General features: G+C 44.2%; 1 protein-coding gene across 1 annotated transcript in view; it reads right to left on the bottom strand.

Moving 5' to 3' along the window:
- LOC124795819 (neprilysin-1-like) overlaps positions 1-25281 on the bottom strand; it is a 307752-nt gene that overhangs the window by 142690 nt on the left and 139781 nt on the right. Inside the window, exon 3 of the mRNA XM_047259900.1 lies at positions 23776-23874. Coding sequence (XP_047115856.1) covers positions 23776-23874 — 99 coding nt within the window. The remainder of the gene's footprint in view (positions 1-23775; positions 23875-25281) is intronic.

Consider the following 25281-nt stretch of genomic DNA (forward strand, 5'->3'; position numbering starts at 1 on the left):
AAACAAAGACAAATGCACTTTTAAACGTAGCAAACAAACTGAATATAACAGTAGAGAAAATAAATGTATTAAAATGTCTAGTTGGAAAGGAAAGGAAACAGCAAGTCTTCAAACAGCCCGCCCTCCTTCCGAGGTGGGAATAGGAAGTGAAAATAAATAAATAAAATAAAGACTCGACGAGCAGTCTCAGATAGCACCTGATTAAAATGATGAGTCACGTTGTCGAAATATTGAGCATGAACGACGTTGATATCCCTCAGAATTCCTAACACCTCAAGATGTCAACAGATCACTGGGAAGGTCTGAAGAATTCTGTTCACTTCTGCTGGAACATCTATGAAAAAAGAAATATGTCTGCAGGTTAACTTTCACGATAACTCCAAATTTTCTTCATTTAGATCCATCCAGATTATTTTCGTAACCGTTAATGTGAGGGAGTAATTTTTTTGTTTGATAGTATCGTACAGTAAAGTGTAAAATCACTATTCATTTGATTTCATGAAACAGTTTGCTCGTGGAACAAATACCAAGAAATTTACTTACTTAATGAAATTTTCGGTTTAAGTACTCATACAACTTCTTTATTCAAATGGTTCAAATAGCTCTGAGCACTATGGGACTTAACATATATGGTCATCAGTCCCCTAGAACTTAGAACTACTTAAACTAACCTAAGGACATCTCACAACATCCAGTCATCACGAGGCAGCAACTTCTTTATTAAATTCTATTTCCGATTTGGACAGGGGACAGTATTAATCTAACTACGAGTATTTCTCGTAACAAAAGCTTTGTGTGTGACCTTACGTTCACAATCAGCATTTTTTTATGTACTGATTATGGTGTGTTTCCGAGAGGAATAAATAACTCGATTGCCCAAATAAACAATTAGTAAGGCGCTCACATTCAAAATTTGGTAATAAACGGCAGGCGTCTTACAGAGCTGTGAGGATGACGATGCTACTCACTCACGAAACATCAGAACTAGTCAGGCAGCAAACGGCTCCCATTCTTCAATGGAGGTAGAACTCTGTGGCCCATTTCCCCGCTGCGCATATGAATATTCATCAGAAGAGAGCACGCCCACTAATTCAGATTAACGACAGCGCCGCCGAAGCACTGCAGAGCGGGCCGTTCCCTGCACTCGCTGCTCGTACCGCTAATGTCGGTACAAGTGCCGCGTGCTCCCATATGCCAACCGGATAAAATGTAACACGCAGACCTCAGAAGGCCCGCGACGAAAATTCAAGTAGACGCACACAAATACCCCGCATTTCCTGGATTCCAAACCTCTGCCAGCCCATCGCTTCCCCTTCACATCCAGTGCTTGCAATTCTGCCGCAATAGCGCCAACGCCTTCCACCGGTAGTCATCCCCACAAACTTTCTCCATTCCCTCCTAACACAACTTTCACTGCCGCACTCTGCCTCAGCGTCAAATGCTTCTTGACACATATCCGTCAATATTTAAGAGAACACTCCTTTTCCCGCGCACTTGAGAGTTCTTCTTTCTCACTTATTTCTTTCCCTCCCCAACAGTTTGACGTCATCTTCCATTCGCACAATTACTTTCCTCTTCCAAACAAACCTTTACATGAAATCCACATCACTATTCTTCTATCACCAAATCGTTACTTACTACACATGTCACTCTCGAAATAACTTTTCCATTCTCACTAAAAGGTCTTTCTCATAAAAATAAGCTATCAGCAACACTTACATGATTTTTTGCCCTTATTTGAGCATTGATGAACTTAGTTCCATCAGCAAGGCAGGAAAAGGAATTTTGTTGCGGACTCTCTTCCAAGAAAGCTCTCTGTGTTCATTTAGTTCTTAATAGTCCATCGTCATTACAAGCAAAATACAATACGTGCTACATGCATCAAGCATCAAAATGTGGTCACAACTCTGCTGACGGAAATTGACGATTGGATTATGACAGTCTACATGTGACTGCAGCAGTCCCAGTCCACTTCAGTGCTCGGTGAGTTCGATTGCAGATGATTTGTTCTCTTTAGTCGTAACATCTTACCACGAGTTTTGAATGTACCCAAAACTGCGGACAGTGATAGACTCAAAATTCGTGTGTGGCCATCAGGCTTAATGCTTTGCTCCAGCGATTCGTTCTCCAACTATTTACCGTCGATGGAAGTCACCGAGCGAAGAGGCTAGCGCACTGAACTTGCATTCAGGAAAACGACGATTCAAATAGGATTGAAACACCTGAATGGAGTGACACCTCTACTGAGTGGAACTTCTACGGATCCTGGGGCTCTAGCTGGGATAAGCGGCTTTTCACAAGTCTACACACATTGAGAAGTCCAGTTGTGTAGCGCAGCGCGCTGTAGTCTGCGTCAACTCTTGAGACGGTGGGAGAATGAGTGGATGTAGTTGCATGTCATTTGCCCGCGCTTCCGCTGCAACGGTTTTGTGTTCGGTGTCCATCCACACAGATCTTTTTTCGTAATATCTCACAAGGGGAACTAACGCCATGATTCGGCATAAGATGCATGGCCTCTGAGATAGATTTGTAGGTCATGAGGAATATTTCACTAATTGCAAGCGACATTTAGCAGACTTCGTGTTGTTTCCGAGGAAAACCACGAATAGGTAATCTCATTTCGTCCCCCAATAAACTTCTTTACAAGATTGCCAGTAAGTACGATGTACATTAAATTACTTTTCAATTCCTTCTTCATTGTAATTTCTGTGTGTACGTCACACAAGTGAAAAGTATCTTAAGTTCTCGTCAATTGGAATCTTTTTAAAGCCTTTGCAGTAGTCTCGTCAGTCTTAATTGCTGAATTCTTCCTTCATTTAGAATCGAATTTTAAAATTCATCTGTCAACCTGGCGGCATTGGTGCGCTCTTGCCTTACTGATGGCTGGCCAGAGTGGCCGAGGGGTTCCAAGCACTTCAATCTGGAACCGCGCGACCGCTACGGTCGCAGGTTCGAATCCTGCCTCGGGCATGGATGTGTGTGATGTCCTTAGGTTAGTTTAGTTTAAGTAGTTCTAAGTTCTAGGGCACTGATGACCTCAGTTGTTAAGTCCCATAGTGCTCAGAGCGATTTGAACCACTTTTTTTTTTTTTTTTTTTTTTTTACTGATGAGTAAACATTTGGACGAACATTTGGTGTTAACGTATCTATCCTTCGGTTCCATCCATCAGGCACGTATTTGGTGCAATGGGACATTCCACTGCAATTCCACACATGTCTTGGTATACGCTCCTTATCGAGCCACTGGTCCAGAAACAGTCTTATAAGGCCTGAAGCTTTTGCGTTTCAGACGCGCTCTTCTCAACAGACAGCCAACTATCATCCAAAATTTATAGGGAAAGATATGCTAGAGCAAACACATTCTTATGTGACAGCGTATTTATTCTTTTGCCCTACAGGAGGGAAGAAGGACACAACACTAAAATTGTTTCCACAAACATTGATTAAAATGGAAATTGCGACCAAATATCGGTGTTTCAGGAAACAAAGTTCTCACTGATTGGACGGCAGCAGTGTCGATGTCCGTCATGAGACAAGCTGGGTCCCTTACAGGTTCGTTGGTTTTAGTAATTACGTAAAGAGATCATACGTTTCTCGCTTTTTGTTCGGTATCAAAACACAGACAACTGGAACAGTATTTGTGTCTTCTCAAGAACGAAATACAAACAACCTTCCAAACTAGTTTCCGAAGAAAAATCCACAAAGAATGATTCACCGCTTGATGAACACGACTTTCCCTTTTCGCTTTCCAGACGACATTATTCCCTTATTCGGATCCCTGTTCTTATCTGAAAACAAATACTGCCATCATTCATCACTAAATTAATCTGTCGTACCTTGCGTACATTTTACTCCTAATGTGATGCAGTTACTGTTTCACAGTTACGTTTGATAGTAACGATATTACTTAGCCGTTGTCTCGAAATGAAGCCGTACTTCATCAACGGAAAATGATGAAATTGTAGTATCTCTTTCTTTCACGTACGTTTTCTCACTTCATTTGCTGCTTCACACGAAGTACAAATATGGCTACCTTCTCCTAAAACTGTATTACTTTTAATGGTATTCCTTTGCATTTATTCTTTATAATGTTTACACAACGCCAGTAAATTACATCTTCTTTGGTGTACAGTACACATTATACTGATGTCCGTCGTAAACGGATAAAGACTTCCATTTGGTTCTCTCGGTGAACATCTCCACAGCACCTAAAACACGGAACATTGTTTGCCAGTCAGAGATCAACATCACTACTCAACTCTGGGAGAAAGCCACGCACCACACCCGTCTGTCAATGAACTCGCGTGCGAACAGATTGCTAGTGCAAGAAGTGACCTTTCCCAGAAGTACGTCACAGATAGCGATTGAAAAGGCGGTGCACCGCACTTCTGGAACACCCTCTTCCGAGGTCCAATACCTGACGCTTACTTGGGCTCCGTAGAAACGTCAACACATTGCATCTGCCTACAAGTGACACTCCGTGTAAGTGTCACAAATTCTTTCAAATCTCTGTTCAGCCATCGTGATTTAAGTTTTCCGTGATTTCTCTAAATCGCTCCATGAAAATGGCGGGATGGTTCCTTTGAAAAGGGCATGGCCGATTTCTTTCCCCATCCTTTTGTAATCCTAGCTTGTGCTCCATCTGTAATTAATACGCTGTCCAAGGCACTAATATCTCCTTCCTTTTTTTTGTCGTAAGTCACAGATATCTGTAATGTTCCACTGATTTATACGGAGTACACTGCCAATGCTCCAGATATAAGTTTCCTTCACTGCAATAACAAATAAAAGTCTCGGTACAGGAACAAGTCACTTTACTGCTCCGCGGAAGTGCAACGTTCAGTGACGAAACTGTTGTCAATATTTTCAAACCTTCTGTGCGTGATCTAAGTGGGATTCCTGTTTTCTCAAAGTATTTTGTTTTTGTGTCATTTTCACTTGGTGGACAGCTGCTGTTTGTAAACACAGTTTTTGACGGCGACAGGCTCACATCTTCTGTTACCTCCTGATTAATCGATGCGGGAGCGTGTCTGCCACCACCAAAAAAAGATCATCCACGCTAAAACAAACAGCCAGCGCATAACGTATTCGTGCAGTGTTTGCGCTCCAATCCATTCTTTCAGACCAAATAATCTGAATAGCTGACAGACGGAAAAACATTTCAAACTGTGTGGGATTTCATGTTTACACAATAAAATGCAATGTAATGAATAAGCAACGTATTCCTCAACATTTACTGTGGTGTCACCGCCAGACACCACACTTGCTAGGTGGTAGCTTAAATCGGCCGCGGTCCATTTAGTACATGTCGGACCCGCGTGTCGCCACTGTGTGATCGCAGACCGAGCGCCACCACAAGGCAGGTCTCGAGATACGGAATAGCACTCGCCCCAATTGTACGACGACTTTGCTAGCGACTACACTGACGAAGTCTTTCTCTCATTTGTCGAGAGACAGTTCGAATAGCCTTCAGCTAAGTCCATGGCTACGACCTAGCAAGGCGCCATTAGCCTTACATAGTTTGATAGTTATCGTATGAAATGTCTCATCAAGAACGTTGTAAACCAACAAAGAATAAAACTTAATTATTCGAGGAGCTGCATACTTTTCTTATTAGCATTCAATACTTATCCTGTTCCAGAATTCACGCCAGTCGGCGTGTGTGAGTACGCGTGCCTTTCTTTCGGCTACCCGTCACTGTGGACTGGCTGCTTTGTCAGTCCATTACATTTACCGCAGTATGAAAAATACGGAATAGGGACTCAGCCATACCAGCGATGCTAACAACAAACACACCCGATAACTCTGGGTGACATCTCTGAATAAGCACGTACACACCGCATAATTTCGTATGTTATTATAGTAACAGTGTATCATTCTTATTGTGTCACACAAGGCTACTGCTTGCATATGAAGTTTACCAGTGTCGTTTGATAAGGCTCTATATTTTTTTTCACGACCATTCACATATCGCAGATAGGAAGACGCCCTTTTAGGCGTTCTAAATTTGATATTTATCTTGACGTGTGGCGAGTTTCTAACAGTTCTCACAAATAACAGAGCCATACTGAATCATAAAAGTGGCATCTGCACGAGACAAGCAACATGCTGCATTTCAGTTCTTGATTGTAGATACAGAAACAGTGGCAAAAATTCATTCGCTTTTGTGTGCAATGTATGGTGATGAGCATTCGATAGTACTGTTGGGCAATGGGTAAAGAGAGTTAAAGTTTCAGGAAGTGCAGAAACTTAGCTACATGGTCGCCCACGTTCGGGACGTCCCGCCACAGCCACTGCTCCCACATCGTGATGTCATTATTCGTGCAGACCGGCCCATCATAACTCGACAGTTGATTCTACAACTGTCGGTGAGCATTAGAAGCGTGTATGCAGTTACTGACACTCTTGGATTTTCAGTGGTGTGCTCGAGGTGGGTACCATGAATGCCAACAACAGACCATAAGATTCAAAGAAAAACAGGCCCATTTGAACTGTTGGGCCAGTTCGAGGCAAATGGAGACGTCTTTCTGTCAAGGGTAATTACAGGTGACGGAATCTGGAAACAAAATTTTGAGCCCGAAAAAAAAGGCAGCCTGTATATTGGGACCACACGCAATAACAAAAAAGGAGAAATTGAGTGTAGTTTCCTCTCCCTGCAAAGTAGTTATAGCGGTACTGCCATTCTCGTCGATGAGTAGCCAAATGTATCAGTAATTAATCCAGAGGCAGATTCTATGAACAAAGAATCGATTACAATAGCAGGAAGGACAGCAATATTTTACTTATTGTATACATGCAATGTAGTATAAAGAGCGATCAAGAAGTTTCCGTTCGAAGGCCGTACAGCCCAGAATGGGTATGCCGTCGGGAAAAATCGTCTTAAGCACAAAGGCAATCATCCAGTCTTTGGAGCATGTTGAAGATACCAGTTTGGTAAAGCACCATGTCCTGGTGCACAAAGAAGTTCGTGACTGGCTGCTGCACATTCTCGTCCAACAGGAATCGTCAAGCCTTCAAGGCCTTTTCTAAAGGACCTAAGGCATGATTGTCGCATGGGGAGAGATCTGGACTATACCGAGGCTGCAGGGATGTCTCAGACTTTAGTTGGCGTAACTTTCGCGTTACAATATTTTCGGTATTTGGAACCCTTGTCGCAGTTACCCTTGACGTTTCGCATCAACTGCACGGTGTAATCTCCCCAGCGTTGCGCAGTACCTTTTGCCAGTGATGGGGTCACGAGATTCCTTGAAATCAATAACCATTGGGCCCCGGTAATCGAAGAAAAGGGTGAGCATCATCTCTCCAGCACATGGTTGGTTCTTGAACTTCTTGGGACGAGGGGACGATGGATGACAGACATGCTCGCCATCCATGTTCTTCATTCTCTTATGAATGACTACCAGTGTTTGTCCTTCGGCAACCAAGGAAAGAATAGCAGAATGTCGGTCCAGTTCGCACTCATGTGGTAATAACGTCGCCCCAGTTCACTATACCGCATTTACCGCACGCACATCGGAAAAACACGAAAGCCACACTAATCTCTTGGTTACGTGTCGGTGTTTATATACCCGCTTCGGAGCCGCGCTACGTTGCATAAAAGGCAAGCAACGCTCTCGAACCGAAACTTTTTTTATCATCCCTTACAGTATACCTGATTAAAATTGTAAGTGGTTTCAGTGTATACAGGATGCGAATTTGGTATATGTAGATGTCACATATGGCAGCAACAGCGGCTCTAATCGAGCTCGGTATCGAGTTGAAGTGAGCTTGGATAATGGATTTGGGTACGTCATTTCATTTTCCGATAGGCTAAAGCTCTGGAGCACGGCTGACAAGTGCGACAGTTTATCAGCCTATGTATGAAGGTAGAACAGCACAGCACGTGAATGATGATCTCTCGCGGAGACCTCGAAGATAGGAAAAAGCCACTTGTGTTAACACGTCTGAAATTTAACGGCTGCTGTCCAAATAACCAACTATGCAAATCTGAGGTGCTGGTTCTAGGTACGCAACAGCACCCTTTACCGTCGTACTAGCTGCTAGACTGGTATGGCGATGACGAATACAGTCTGGCAACGTTCGTTGTCCTCGGAGCCTCCACAAACGCATACGTCCATCACGATGCTGTACGTAAAAATCTGACAGGACGACGTGATGCTTTTGTTCCGTCCATTGTTGTCCTTGTATGCATCACTGTCGTTGCGCCTCGTTCTGCTACCACGTCAAGGGAAGCCGTACCATGGTCGCCTTGCTTCAGCCGTTTTCACTCTGCCCGTGTGAATACTTGCCTTGCTGTAGACGTAGACGAGCTTATTTACTGACTGTTCTCTAGGGAGCTAGTTGCTCTACGCCGCTAAGCTCCTGCATGGCGTTGTGCATGGCCCTCCCGAACCCATCGATTCCATATTTCCATCACAGTCGTGGAGTCCCGACCAAAGCGAGTAGCAATATCGCGGAACTGTAAATCGCAGTCTCGATAAGCTACGGTCCTGCCAGAAAACTCGTGCTGGTAGGCGTACTTTCTTATTTGAGGACTTCCGTAGTTGCATATCCAACCATATAGCAATTTGACGTTTATCGCATGACGTCTTTGTGATGGTGAAATTATTATGACACCAGAGTACACAACACAATATTTTGCTGAAACTCTACTGGTGGCATGAAACCCCAATGACAGAAGCATATAGGTGAAGGCCCCATGTCTGTACTTCTTAGAAAATCATAAAAAGTGTGAGAAAGCCTATTCAGAAGTGCTGGACCAGCATAGTACCAGTGGTGGATTGCTCCACACATGGCTGACGATATCGCTGCTGCTATGATAAGTACGCAGATATAATTAAAAACTATCACAGACTGCGTCAGCTGGGTCATGGAAGCTGAAAGTTCTTTAAGTGGTACACTCCATCACTATTGTTCCAGAAACAATTGATGAACAGGGTCCAATCACACTGTTGTCACCACCGCCTATGTTCGATGTTAACATGCGGAGTGGCCGCGTGTTTTGAAGCGCAACGTCACGAATTGCGCGGCACCTTCCGCGGGAAGTTCAAGTCCTCCCTCGGGCTTAGGTGTGTGTGTCATTCACAGCGTAAGTTAGTTTGAGTAGTGTTTAAGTCCAGGGACCCTTGACCTCAGCAATTTGGTCCCTTAGAATTCACACACATTTGAACATTTAACACGCAAAAACCACTCAGAGGCAGAAGGTGGCAGCACTAGCATCGGAGCCTATACAAATCATGTCTAGGGGGGAGGGGGGGGGGGGACGCGGAAAACGATGCAGTAGTTGTCGTAATGCGGAAACGGAGAAATTCATCTGACGTTCAAAGGGGTATGATACTCGTATTTGGCTTGTGGGCCAAGGGGGGAAGGATTTTCGAAACGGCTAAGTTCCTAAACTGTTGGCATGCAGCCATGGTTAAAAAATGAAATGATTGTGTAGCATAGATGGCAGGGAGGCCCCATCCGGGGAAGTTCGGCCGCCGAGTTGCAAGTCTTATTTCAGGTGACGCCACGCTGGGTGACTTGCGCGTCGGTGATTATGATAAAGACAACACAACACCCAGTCCACGAGCGGAGAAAATCTCCGACGCTGCTGGGAATCGAACCCGGGCCCGCCGCTTAGCAGGCAAACACGTTACCACTCAGCTAAGCAGACTGACGCCGTAATCAGACTCACTGTGTGTAATAAAATGGCCCTATCCGGTACCGATGCAGAGGAAACTATGGTGCACCATGGGCCATAGATGGCAGAGGTGACGATGCCGCGTATGAGTCTCGCAGCAACTTCCTGGTTCATACACCCACACTGATTGATGTTTATTGGCGACGAAGGCTAGAATTTGGACGCTAATATCGCAAATGGACACCCACTGAGTGACGACAGGTGGCCAGATGAATCACCTTTTATGCTTCATTGGACAGATGGCCATTACAGTGTTAGGTGTGAAAACAAAACACGCTTCAACAATGATCGGAAGGTCCAGGCCGGAGAAGGGAACGTTATGGACTGGGGAAATGTTTTCACGGCATTCCCTGAGCGATCGCGTCATTCTGGAAGACACAATGGATCAACACAAGTACTCATGTCATTTTGGTTTTTGTATGTCACTGTCAGAGAGACAGCAAGTTACGTTACTGTTACACAATCTTGGTCTTGTGGCACAGTCTCTGCCACTGCGCTGTCTGATACATTCTCAGTTTAAGTGTGGCAGCTGATCGATGTATTTGGTGGACTTGTGATTGTGAACTTGTGATTGTATCTGTTGGATGAAGAAAGGACAGCAAGTATGAATATGATGGAGGCAATAAAGGTTGAAAGAAATGTGAATTTGAATATTATGATTTTATTTTTATTTATTAATTTATTTATCTTTTGAAGAGAAGACTGCAGCACTGCACAGTTCGCAGCTATGAATGATTATTGCCAGCTCGTTAACTTGCTCAGAGCTGACAGAAAGACCACCCCACTTCCCTGAACCATGGATTAACATATTCATTGATTAACCTGTTTGATTTTTACAGAAATTCTCTGTTAACATTATACCCCTTTTAAATCATTGTTCAGACCAATGTTATATGAGAAAATCACTCTAAGTTTTACTCTATCTTTTTGAAAAATCGTTGTGTTGGAATGTCATTTCATAGGAATAGTTACTCTCCTCACCCCCCTGTTTATCATTACGCATTATCACATGCAACAGTTTGAGTATGTATTGACGAACAGAAACCTAACTTAGCCGCTACCTGCTTGCCGTTAAGTGTTGCGCTTTCAAGAAATCTGAAACAATGTTGTCAAGAGGCGAGATAAGTGGAAATTTTGATCAGGGCCAGAAATTCTTTTTACTTCGATTGCGCATATAACACAAAATGAAGTTGTATTCACATCAGTTACAGTTCAGTTCGTATTACATTTTGTTTAGTCAGAGGGAGCTGAAGTTGGACTACATTTCAGACAGAAACAAATATAGTGGGGAGGTTATAAAGTGTGCATCTATCCTCGCGGATCATGTCCGCCTATAAACGCGGTTTGTTTTTCCTCGGCTTGGGGGCCTCTACCAGCAGGACAATGCAGGATGTTATACGGCTAGCAGTGTACGTGCGTGGTTCGAAAAGTACAAGAATAAGTTTAATGGCCCCAGATTTAACATAGTCGGGAATCTGTGGGGCCACCTCGATCGGACTGTTTGCGACACGGGTTCTCAGTTGAGAAATCTAGCGCAGCTGGCCACGGCGCTGGGGTCGGCATGGTTCCACGTCCCCGTAAGTATCTTCCAAAACCTTTAAGATCATTAACCGCTTCAGTTGTAAGTAGTTTTGATGTTAGTATTGCTACATAACCACAATCGATTTCTGGCAGCCGGCCGGTATGACCCAGCGGTTCTAGGCGCTTCAGTCTGGAACCACGTGACCGCTACGGTCGCAGGTTCGAGTCCTGTCTCGGGCACGGATGTGTGTGATGTACTTAGGTTAGTTAGGTTTAAGTAGTTCTACGTTCTACGGGACTGATGACCACAGATGTTAAGTCCCATAGTGCTCAGAGCCATTTTGTCATAATAATAGTGATGTTGACACGGTCGCATTAGTCAGACTGAGAACTCGGGTGTTGCACCAGATAGCCACAAAATAACCTAAGAAGTGAGCGGTAAATTAAAGGAAAAAGGGAAAGTAATAGACAGAGAACATCACCAAACAGCATAAGGTAGCCTTCAACGCGGGGCACGTGGCTGCCGCACACTGTGGACTCTAGGCTGCTTGCAGGTCACACCCGCACGTGAAGCCGAGACACGGAACGACGCGGTGGTGGAAGACAGCCGCGAACGAAAACTAACAATTGTCACACTACATGGGAGAGTGAAAATATCTAGTGGCAAACAGCGTAAGAGCGAACGGGTAATTGGTTAGTTGGTTGGTTTGGAGGAGGAGACCAAACAGCAATGTCATCGGTCCCATCGGATTACGGAAGTATGGCGAGGGAATTCTGCCTTGCCGTTTCGAAGGAAACATTCCAGCAGTTGCCTGAAGCTATTTAGGGAAATCAAGGAAAACTTAAATGTCGATGGCTGGACACAGGCTTGAACCGCCGTACTCGCGAATGCGAGTCCAGTGTGCTGACCATTGTGATTGCCAATCCAGAACGTTAACAAATGGTGAATACATAATGAACAACTGAATTGAAGATGGTTAACTGTATATAGTCAAAATATAAAAATAAGGTGAAAATTATGTACCTGGGGGTAATCAGTAAGAGCGCCAAATCGTTGAAAACGATACAAAAGTTAAAACTGTCTTAAAAAATGTGAAAAGTCAGAAACGAGCCAATAGTCGTAAGTCGAATAAAAATGAACATAGCGACATAAATTGTCCAAAAAAGAAAATAGTATTAATTAAAGACTGAAATAAATGAAAAATACAATTCGTTTGAAAGGAAATTCTAACGAAATATTGGTGACGTCTGAGCGCTATTTCAGAAGAAATAATCATTTCGGAGATACCTGGTACATGTGCTTCAGCATAGTTTGCCCGTGAAGGGTAGTGCACAATTTCTATTTCCTCTAATAAATTAAGGATACTGGCTTTATGGTGACGTTAAAGGAAACTCAAATTGGTATTTATGTCACCAAAGGAATGCCCATTAGATTTCAAATGACTAGATAAAGTGAACTTTGAATTGTTAAGGTGTGACCGATGTAAAGGCATTGGCATTCATTGCACTTAATTTTATAAATGCCAGAGCCGAAGTGGCGGTTGTTGGCCCTATCTTCATGGTGCCTATGTTGAAGACCAGTTCTGTTTGGTATACAAAATACATGTGGTGATATCCAAGTCAGTGTCATGGGTGGTGATTGTCTCATTAAAAAGTTTGATGAGTTGCTCCTCAGGAAACTGTCTGACTCTTTTAATTGACTCATTTTGAAACGTACGGGCGATCTGTGAAAATACACTGAGGTGACAAAAGTTATGGGACACCTCCTAATACCGTGTCGGACCTCCTTTTCCCCTGAGTAGTGAAGAAACTTAATGTGGTATGGACTCAACAAGTCGCTGGAAGCCGCCCGCAGAAATATTGAGCCATGCCTCTATAGCCGTCCATAATTTCTGAAGTGTTGCCGGTGCAGGATTTTCTGCACGAACTAACCTCTCAATTATGTTCCATAAACGTGCGATGGGCTTCATATCGGTCGATCTGCGTAGGTCGATCATCAACTCGAATTGTTCACAATGTTCCTCAAACGAATCGCGAACAATAGTGGCCCGCTGAAATGGCGCACTGTCATGCACAAAAATTCCATCGTTGTTTGGGGACATGGCTGCAAATGCTGGGGAATGGCTGCAAATGATCTACAAATAGCCTATCAGAACCATTTCCAATCAATGATCAGTTTAGTTGGACCAGGGGAACCAGTTCATTCCATGTAAACACAGACTACGCTATCAACGAGTCACCACCAGCTTGCACAGCGCCTTGTTGACAAGTCCATGGCTTTATGGAGTCTTCTCCACATTCGAACCTTAGCGTCAGCTCTTACCACCCGAAATCGTGGACTCATCTGACCAGGACATGGATCGGTTTCCCAGTCGTCTATGACCCAACTTATGTCGTCAAGAGCCCAGAAGAGGCGCTGCAGGCGATGTCATGCTGTTAGTGATGGCACTAGTGTTCCTCATCTGCTGCCACAGCTCTTTGACGCCAAATTTCGCCGCACTGCCCTAACGTAAGTTCGTAAGTCCCACATTGATTCCTGAGGTTATTGCCAGCAGTGTTGCTCGCCAGTTACGACTGACAACCGTACGCAAACGCCGCTGCTCTCGATCGTTAAGCGAAGGACGTTGGCCACTGCGTTGTCGGTTGTGAGAGGTAATGTTTGAAATTTGGTATTCTCGTGTCACTCTTGACGCCGTGGACCTCGAATTAATGAATTCCCTAACGAATTTCGAAATGGAATGTCCCATGCGTCTAGCTCCAACTACCATTTCGCCTTCAAAGTCTTAATTCCCGTCGTGCAGCTATAATAAATTCGGAAAACCTTTTCACAAGAATCACCTGAGTACAAATGACAGCTCCGTCAATACATCGCCCTTTTATTCCTTGTGTACACGATACTACCGCTGACTGTATATGTGCATATCCCTATCCCATGACCTTTGCCACTTCAGCGCACATTAGTAAAGATAAACTTCTTTGCCAAGATCGCTAATAGTAACCTTTGTTCTCGATAACCTGGTTCTGTAATCAAAGTTACCATTTTCAGATCTCGAGAGACAGGTTATTGCATTAGTCTTAAAGTAGCAGACACATACAACAACCTGTCTCTCGTGATCTGAAGATGGTAACTTTGATTACCGAAACCGGTTATAGAGAACAAAGGTTACTATTAGCGACCTTTGAGTAGAAGTCTATCTTCACTAATGTATTTAACTCTTTATCTAAAAGGTAATCAGGAGAAACGATTACGTTAACAATCGATCTGATATGGGACAGCTCTCATGGATCTTAAGTGTGCCATGCAAAGTGAGTGTCCTAGGATTCATAGAAAGAAGAGAGCACTCCGTCTTCAGGCCACAAGTAGCCCATCGGGACCATCCGACCGCCGTGTCATCCCCAGCTGAGGATGCGGATAGGAGGGGCGTGTGGTCAGCACACCACTCTCCCGGTCGTTATGATGGTTTTCTTTGACCGGAGCCGCTACTATTCGGTTGAGTAGCTCCTCAGATGGCATCACGAGGCTGAGGGCAGCCCGAAAAATGGAAACAGCTCATGGGGGCTCGGATGGTCACCCATCCAAGTGTCGGCCACGCCCGACAGCACTTAACTTCGGTGATCTAACGGGAACCAGTGCATCCACCGCGGCAAAGCCGTTGCCTAGGATTCATAGGCACAACTGTTAATTAAGTTAACAAATTCGTTTTCTTAATTACCTTTTCATTTCGGCAACTAATTTTCCAATAGGATCGAAAAGGCAAATGAGTATATTATTAGAAGATAAAAATTCTTGAGCTATTTGAACGTAATCAATTTCATCCGCCTCGATAAACTTAAATTTTTTGTTATTGCTACGTGAAATGATTTGAGCTTTCTTGAGAAATGGTAATCTTAGGGATTGTATGAAATCCTGATCTTCCGCATTCTGTTTTTTAAATTCATAGGTAATAGCCACGTTAAACTAAAGAGTGACGTGATTTTTATACAGGTATCGCATGCAGCTTGGTCTGAAGGAGCTTTTGTGTAGGATGCAAACGCGGTATCTGCCTTATGATTCAATGCTATTTGGTATTTTATGATAGTCCTTTGTTTAATAAGCTCTTTTTATCATTTCGTCGGAAAAGGTAATACTCTTTAAGAAATCATTAATACGTGCAATATGTCTGTATGCTTAGTCAAAGTAACAATAATTAAGTTCTTTAACCAATGCAAAATGAGCAACATATAATTGTTTATTTAAAAAGTATATATGTAGTGGCTGTTCTTTCGGATTTTTTAAAAAAAGTCTCTGCAGTGGCTGGGTTCGAACCCAAAAAGGAAGAAGACTGGATCGGCAGGAGCTCGGAGTGCAGAGCCGACAGGGGTCGAATCCCGAAGCCTGGCCGCAGTGTACCCCACAAACTAATAGCCTGGAGAGCGCAGGTCGGCACCTACTCGGCCATTCGGGCACGGTATCTGACCGACTCAAATCTGTAATTTATCCACACCCTATTGACGTGGTGCCCCTGCCCATTACCCTCCTTACTAGCAGCATATCTTTGATTCCCGTAATAAGTCGAGCGTGTTGAGCATCCACACTGAAGATATTCGCTTACAGAAAAGAAGATCGCAACACCAAAAAGTAATTAATGTAGAGTAATGAAATTTCTGGAATGCATTTGTCTAGATAATGTATTTGAGTGATTAACAATGCAAGATCTCATGTTAATGTAAGGGCGAGATAAGACACAGAAAATGTGAAATGCTGGTACATTAATAACAGTTGTAACCACTAGACTGTTGAACAAAAGCATTAAAACGTGCGTGCATTGTGTTCTACAGAAGCCGGATGTCAGTTTGCGGGATGGTGTTCCATGCTTGTAGGAATTGGTCGGTCAGTACAGGGGCAGTTAATGCTGTCTGTAGACGACGATGGAGTTGTCGTCCGATGATGCTCCATGCGTGCTCGATTGGAGACACGTCGACGCTCTGTACCAGTAGGGTTACAACAGCGGTATGTGGGCGAGCGTATTCCTGTTGGAAAACGCTTCCTGTAAAGCTCCTCACAAGTGGTAGCATGAAATGTCGAATCAGCATACTGACGTACAATTTTGCAGTCAGGGTGCATTGGATAATTGCACTGTTCCTCTAGTCATAGGAAATCGCACCCCAAACCATAATTCCTGGAATAGATCCATTGTGTCTAGCACGCAGACAGGTTGGTTACATGCCCTCAACCGGCCTCCTCCTAACCAACACACGGCTATCACTGGAACCGAGGCAGAACCAGCTTTCACCAGAAAACAAAACAGACCTCAACCCTGCGGTGCAATGAGCTCCCTCTTGACACCACTGAACCCCCAAACGGCCGATGTCTGGGGTCTGTGGAATTCACGCTAAAGGGCGTCTTGCTCGAAGCTGTCCTTGAAGTAACTGATTTGTAACAGCTTGTTACGCCACTGTGTTACCAATGCTGCTCAAATTGCTGTTGCAGATGCAGCATGATATGCCGAAGCCATACACCGAGTACGACGGTATTACCACGTGTCCCTCCGGAGCCCGGTCTTCTTGCGACCGTATGTTCTCGTGACTACCATTGCAAGCAGTCATGTACAGCGGCTACATTCCTACATTCCTGCCGCGTTCTTAAGTGATATCGCAAAAGGCGCATTACACATTAGCCCTATTACACGACCTCTTTCAAACCCGGTGAATCACTGATAATGTTGCCTTTGTCGCCTTAAAGGCATTCTTGACTAACGCCAACCCACCACGTCCAATCTCTAAGGTAACTAATGCTCATGGCCGTTACAGCGTGTATTTAAACCAAATTATTTGCACCCTCATTGTAGCGCTACTACCGCCATTCTTATGCGACTGATGCGAAATTTGAATGGATGTCATCTTTCAAATTCAGAAATACGCCTACTTTCCATGCGACTTTTCTCCACCAATGTATGTGTTCTTCCGAACATATATACATTACTGCCAACAGTTTTGTCAGCAACACTGATACCAACTCTTTCAATTTTTTACCCGTTACCTCCGTAAAGTTGTTCGCCACAATCGTTACATCGATGACGGCTTACTTCTCTACAGTGGTACCAAAGAAGAAGTACAGCAGCACCACCAGGATCTGGAAACTGTGAACCCCAATATTCAATTTGCAGTAGAGCATCACTATAATTTTACATTAGCGTTTTTAGATTTAAGAATCATTTTGCAAACAATAAGGTAGCCCAGAATGTTTTTTAGAAAAGAAACTACGACTCACAGTATAGTTCACAGCTCATCGAATCAGCTGCAGAAATATAAGAGGGCTGCACTGCGTGCAATGGTGCACCGTGCTATTCAAGTGTCTGTTAGGGAACAGAAATATAAATCTGAACTTGAAATCAATGAGTACGTTGCGAGTTGTAATGGCTTCCCAATTCAGGATGTGGACTCACTCATTGAGCAAATGCAACAGAAAGGATTTCATAGTAAACCCCACGGGTTTACCTTGACACCCATCGATGAGTACATTCCGCGTAATTCATACTGTAAAATATCCTACCTACGTACTATGTCAGATGAGGTCCGCTGCCAGCTGAAAAGAAGCTCGTGCTACAGAGGCATTTTGTATATCAAACAGAACTGGTCTTCAACATAGGAACCATGAAACTAGGACCCAGCACCGTCACTTGGGCTCTGCCATTTATAAAATTAAGTGCAATTATTGACAATGCCTCTATATTAGTCAAACAGGACGCACCTTAATAATTCTAAGTCCACTTTGTCTAGTCATTTGAAAGCTTATGGGCACTGTTTTGGTGACATAAAAACCAATTGCCGGCCGCGGTGGTCTCGCGGATCTAGGCGCGCAGTCCGGAACCGTGCGACTGCTACGGTCGCAGGTTCGAATCCTGCCTCGGGCATGGATGTGTGTGATGTCCTTAGGTTAGTTAGCTTTAAGTAGTTCTAAGTTCTAGGGGACTGATGACCACAGCTGTTAAGTCCCATAGTGCTCAGAGCCATTTGAACCATTTTGAGCCATAAAAACCAATTAGGGTTTCCTTTAACGTCACGATAAAGGTCGTACCCTAAATTTATTAGAGGAAATAAGAAATTATGCAGGACCCTTAACGAGCAAACTACGCTGAAGTACGTGTACTTCTAAATAATTCTTTATTTTTGAAGTAGTGCTCGGACCACATGAATATCCTCCTCATACTTTCCTTTCAAAGGAATCGTATTTTTCTTTTTATTTCTTTAATTTTTGTCTCTAATTAATACTATTTTCCTTTGTGCATAATTGATGTCGCTATGTTCATTTTGCCGGCCAGGGTGGCCGAGCGGTTCTAGGCGCTACAGTCTGGAACCGCGAGACCGCTACGGTCGCAGGTTCGAATCCTGCCTCGGGCATGGGTGTGTGTATGTCCTTAGGTTGGTTAGGTTTCAGTAGTTCTAAGTTCTAGGGGACTGATGAGCTCAGAAGTTAAGTCTCATTGTGCTCAGAGTCATTTTTATGTTCATTTTTATTAGACTTACCATTATTGGCTCGTTTCTGGCTTTTTTATATTTTTTTAAATTTTAAATTTTTTATCATTTTTAATAGTTTGGCGCGCTTACTGTTTACATAATTTTCACCTTATTTTTATATTTTGACGATGTACATTTAATCATCATCTATTCAGTTATATGTAATGTATTCACCATTTGTTAACGTTCGGGCTGGGCAATCAGTTCCTGCGCCATTTGCCAGTAGCTGGTTTCACTTTCCCATGTGATATTACGGTCGCTAGTTTTCTTTCACGGGTGCCTTCTACCACCGCGTCATTCCGTATCTCGACTTCACGTGCGGCTGTTCCCTGCCCGCAGCCTGGTGTTCACAGTGTGCGGCGGCCACATGCCTCACGGTGTATGTTACCTTACGTTGTTTGACGATATTCTCTGTGTATTTCCTTCCCCTCTCCCTTCCCATAACCAATCACTTTTCGTAGCTTATTTTGTGGCTATCTGGTGCGATACCCGTTTTCATTCTGACTAACCCTACCGTATAAGCCTCATATTTGTAGTTGGGCAGTAAATCCCCACCATTATCATGACAAATATAATTATATTTTTTCCTTTTCCTTTTTCCAGTCTCGTACACAACAAGATTGCTTATAATTACCCGAAGTCGATCGTGATTATGTAGCAATAAAACTATATCCAACTTAAGAAGTTAGTTATCTGATTCTACTATGAAGCTCAGTTGCGGGCGCCCTTGTAACGAAAATTTCGATTACGTGATACACTCTCTTCTTGCACGTCTCGCCGCTGTCCGTGCTAAAATAGGTAGTTATTCAGGCATTTTCCAGGTGGTCACACTAATGTAAGCGGTCATTGTGACATCCACATAATGTCTCACTGCGAAATAAGATAGTTCGATGAAGTTTGGACCAAATATAGAGAGAACTGCTACAGCATAGCATAGAAACTAACTGAAGAAATACGCAATGAGACGAACAGAAATGACACATTTATTCATTCCATCGCGATTTTTGATGGTATGCTGGACATTACAAAGGGTGGAAATGGTTATTAACAGGGTGTGTGCTGAGAACTGACAGCGATGCATGCTCTGCGAGGGTGTTCCCGTGCTTGCCACAAGGTAGGCAACGAGTTGTTGTCGTAGGCTCTGCTATTCCTCCACCAGCGAGTTTGACGACTGCTGCCTGGTCGTTAGTGAATGTGAACATCTGCAGTACGTATCCCCAACGCGTCCCACACCCGCTCGATGGGACTTACGTAGGGGAACGGGCAGTCCAGTCCATTTGCCCAATATCCTCTGTCCAAGAGCTCACCCATCCGCGCAGTTCGGTGTGATAGAGCATATTCATCCATAAAAATGAAGCCGAATGCACCCCTGAAAATATGGACAGGGCTGCAGTAACGTTGACCTATGAGTGTACCGTGTTCAGAGGCCTGGGAGTTAGTACACCGATGCAACATTATGCCTCCCCATACCATAACCCCTGAACGACCATAACGATCATGTCTGATTATATTCCTGGGTGCATTACGTGTCCACACTTCTCGCTATATGACGGTTCGTTCAGAATCACTACTCAGACTGAATATGCTCTCAGCCGGCCGGTGTGGCCGAGCGGTTCTAGGCGCTTCAGTCCGGAACCGAGCGACTGCTACGAATCCTTCCTCGGACATCGATGTGTGTGATGTCGTTATGTTAGTTAGGTTTAAGTAGTTCTAAGTTCTAGGGGACTGATGACCTCAGATGTTAAGCCCCATAGTGCTCAGAGCCATTTGAGCCATTTTTGAAGTTGTCAACACGAACTAGTATCTTCCTTTCCTGACTTCTAAGCTGCCAGTCCCAACGCCTTATTTCAACTTCAAAGAGTTTGGGGGTTACCCAGGACTCTTTGTTAGCAATATAGTGAATAGGCAGATTTTTTACACGCTTAAACATCTACAATTTTTTGATTTACCTATCATAAGAATTTTTTTTTCTCAGTTCCATCTGCGTTAGCGCAAACCAGAACTGTCAGTCGTTCTTTAGGTAAGTTGCCACCAAAATATCTTTCGCCCATCAGTTTCAGAGTTTTGTCAAGTGTACAAGTCTCGTCTGCATTCAGGATGTCACAGTCTGCACATCCTCCACGAACTATAGGATACATGATAGTTCCAATATTCGCACTGTTGGTTTTATCGCTAAGTTTGGGAACAGTAATGGCTGCGCGGGATTAGCCGAGCGGTCTCAGGCGCTGCAGTCGTGGACTGCGCGGCTCGTCCCGGCGGAGGTTCGAGTCCTCCCTCGGGCATGGGTGTTTGTGTTTGTCGTCAGGATAATTTAGGTTAAGTAGTGTGTAAGCTTATGGACTGATGACCTTAGCAGTTAAGTCCCATAAGATTTCACACACATTTGAACATTTTTTTTTTTTTTAAAATAATGCCGTGACGTTACTTGAATCTGTCAATCAGTGCCACTGCTGCACACTAATTCCTCATCTTTCACTTTTTTGGCAAATTCTTCTGATTTCTATACAAGGCGGGGTTCACTATTGGGTACAATGATATTTCTCTGTTGCTTAAACTACTTAAGCAGCGCTTCATCCTCGACACTACGTTCAGCTTTTCGTAACCGCTTCATTTTAGATCCATTTTGTTCACACGGAGTAACAATTTTTATCCTTGATCTTGCAAATCGTTTGGACTGTGTATTTACGAGGGCAAATTGACGTCACGGCCACCGTTTAGCTACATTCTCCATTTCCTGAATCACTTTCACTTTTTCATCCATAGTTAAAATTTTTCTTTTACTGGCCATGCTGTTCTAAAATATGTGCGCTTCGTAACAAATTGTTATGGAAAGAGATATCACGCGTACTGTTGACGAGTTCTGTGATTTTCACCACTACTGCAGAATGAATGAGCTACGGTAACATCGAGGTGAGGCGTCTGTACTACAGCTATTGTCGACGGAAGGGCAGAGAGAGGAATATGCTAGGTTGCCATATGGAAACAACAGATTTCCTTCTACGGTGCACCGATTTTTGAAGAAATCTTGTTGCTAACTCAGGCTGAAAATGACTTAATGTACGAGGTACAAGCATGTATATTTTTCGTATTAAGCAAGGATGAGAAATATGTTCCTTACAAGGAATACGGCTGTATAACACACTACTGGTCATTAAAATTGCTACACCACGAAGATAACGTGCTACAGACGCGAAACATAGCCGACAAGAAGAAGATACTGTGATATGCAAACGATTAACTTTTCAGAGCATTCACACACGGTTGGCGCCAGTGGCGACACATACAACGTGCTGACATGAGGAAAGTTTCCAACCGATTTCTCATATTCAAACAGCAGTTGACCGGCTTTGCCTGGGGAAAAGTTGTTGTGATGCCTCGTGTAAATGGTTCAAATGGCTCTGAGCACTAAGCGACTTAACTTCTGAGGCCATCAGTCGCCTAGAACTTAGAACTAATTAAACCCAACTAACCTAAGGACATCACACACATCCATGCCCGAGGCAGGATTCGGACCTGCGACCGTAGCGGTCGCTCGGCTCCAGACTGTAGCGCCTAGAACCGCACGGCCACTCCAGTCGGCGATACCTCGTGTAAGGAGGAGAAATGCGTACCATCACGTTTCCGACTTTGATAAAGGTCGGATTGTAGCCTATCGCGATTGCGGTTTATCGTATCGCGACATTGCTGCTTGCGTTGGTAGAGGTCCAATGACTGATAGCAGAATATGGAATCGGTGGGTTCAGGAGGGTAACACGGAACGCCGTGCTGGATCCCAACGGCCTCGTATCACTAGCAGTCGAGATGACTGGCATCTTATCCGCATGGCTGTAATGGATCGTGCAGCCACGTCTCGATCGCTGAGTCAACAGATGGGGACGCTTGCAAGACAACAACCATCTACACGAACAGTTTGACTACGTTTGCAGCAGCATGGACTATCAGCTCGGAGACCACGGCTGCGGTTACCCTTGATGCTGCATCAGAGGCAGGAGCGCCTGCGATGGTGTACTCAACGACGAACCTGGGTGCACGAAAGGCAAAACGTCATTTTTTCGGATGAATCCAGGTTCTGTTTACAGCATCATGATGGTCGCAACCATGTTCGGCGACATCGCGGTGAACGCACATTGGAAGCGTGTATTCGTCATCGCCATACTGACGTATCTCCCACGTGATGGTATGGGGTGCCATTGGTTACACGTTTCGGTCACCTCTTGTTCGCATTGACGGCACTTTGAACAGTGGACGTAACATTTCAGATGTGTTACGAACCGTGGCTCTACCCTTCATTCGATCCCTGCGAAACCCTACATTTCAGCAGGATAATGCACTACCGCATGTTGCAGGTCCTGTACGGGCCTTTCTGGATACAAAAAAATGTTCGACTGCTGCCCTGGCCAGCACGTTCTCCAGATCTCTCACGAACTGAAAACGTCTGGTCAATGGTGGCCGAGCAACTGGCTCGTCACAATACGCCAGTCACTACTCTTGATGAACTGTGGTATCGTGTTGAAGCTGCATGGGCAGCTGAACCTGTACACGCCATCCAAGCTCTGTTTGACTCAATGCCCAGGCGTATCAAGGCCGTTATTACGGCCAGAGGTGGTTGTTCTGGGTACGGATTTATCAGGATCGATGCCCCCAAATTGCGTGAAATGTAATCACATGTCAGTTCTGGTATAATATATTTGTCCAATGAATACCCGTTTATCATCTGCATTTATTCTTGGTGTAGCAATTTTAATGGCCAGTAGTGCAGAAATCACTAGATTAACTGGGGTCGTTAAAAGGATGTTCGACTGTATTCTATTAATCACGAGACTTCGTGCAGACAACCGAATACACGTACTGTATCGTAATAATATTCTACAAAGCAACAAAGCGCCTCGTGCGTCAACATAAGCAATAGACGACACGGACAGGCATGCAGGAAGCCGTACGCAAGGCAGGGAGAAGCGGGAGAAAGCCGGAGTGAGCAGGCAGGCGCCTCCTTACGGGAGGGAAGCTGGCGGCTTGCGGGGGTGGCGTGCGGGGGCGGCGTCTAGCGGCGGGGGCGGTGGCGGGGGCGGGCTCACTCTGGCGGGCGGGCGCCGAGCTGCCGCGCGACGAGACGCAGCTGCGTTGGAAGGCCGCCAGCGGCGCGAACACGCCCTCCGTCGCTTCCGACAGCAACTCTGCAACACAACGAAAACACGCCGCTCACAACACGCTCGTGAGTATAAACGGTACCACTACTGCCTACCGCGACATTAGTGCCGCCTAGTGGTGTTGTGGGCATGTGGTGCGGTAAGTTAAGTATACAAATGTAACAGAGACAAATGCGGAATCACTCAGGCCGCAGACGGGGATATCAACTCTCATAAGACGCTTTGATAAAGAAAAGATGGTGAATGAAAATGAAACAAAAAAAAAAAAAAAAAATACGGCGGGTTTTCAGCTGTCAGCCCATCGACAGGTATGCGTGACTGAAATTTTTGTGGGACGAAAGATTTTAAACTAGTACACCAACGAACATCTCAGCTGAGTTTCGAAGATAAAAATTGTCAGTGTTTGATTTAGGACTAAGGTGAGAGGAAATATTTAAGTGAAAATGCTTTAGCTTAGGTAAAGTATGTGACACATTACATACTGAACTACGTGACAAATTACAATTGTTTTGAGAAGAAAAATTAAGTTGAGCAACGTTTAGTATACTTTCGGCGACATTTTCCAAGCGGACAACTGAACAAGATAAATTTGCTTTAAGTATTACAAAAAGGCGAAATATGAGTGAAACAACTGTAATTATACAAAGTACAATTTTAACAGGATACGTAAAACTTCGCTAACGGCCTTGCCGCAGTGGTAACACCAGTTCCCGTCAGATCATCGAAGTTAAACGCTGTTGGGCTTGTCTTGCAATTGGGGCTGCCGAGTGCTGTTGGGAAGTAGGGTGCGATCAGCCTTGTGAGGGCAATTGAGAATCTACCTGATTGAGGAGTAGCAACACCGGTCACGAAGACTCACAACAGCCTGCATAGCAGTGTGCTGATCACATGACCACCCGTATCCGCACCCGGCGACACCCACAGGCTGAGGAAGACAAGGCGACCGGTCGGTACCGTTGGGCCTTCAAGACCTGTTCGGACTGTCTTTTCTTTTTTGTTTCAAGTAAAATTACAGTAATTGCAATAAAGGAAACATGTGGCATGTGAATTGGAGGGGTAATTTACAAAATATCTGCAGTCAGTAGTGGCGAGTAAGGTAACCTACCTTACATGCAGTCTAAAATGGATCTTCAGTGATTATAACACGTCGAGATAACGTAAACAGATGTGCTACCACGCATTTTCTTCTGTATTGTAATTTTTATGACATAGCAATTATATATTATTACACGTCCACGTGCACAACGTGTGGTTTGATTTTAAAAGGTTTATTTACTACAAACCTTTTTATAATGTGCTACATTTTATCCACTAACATAACTTGGCATGAGGTTCCAACTCAAAATGAACATGTTTTATAAAAAAAATTCTGAAGATCTTAAGATAACAACTAAGTCCATCGAAACCGGTTGTCGTAAATAAACTAAATATTTA

Source organism: Schistocerca piceifrons, chromosome 4 (genome assembly GCF_021461385.2).
Source record: "Schistocerca piceifrons isolate TAMUIC-IGC-003096 chromosome 4, iqSchPice1.1, whole genome shotgun sequence".
NCBI classification, from domain to species: Eukaryota; Metazoa; Arthropoda; class Insecta; order Orthoptera; family Acrididae; genus Schistocerca; species Schistocerca piceifrons.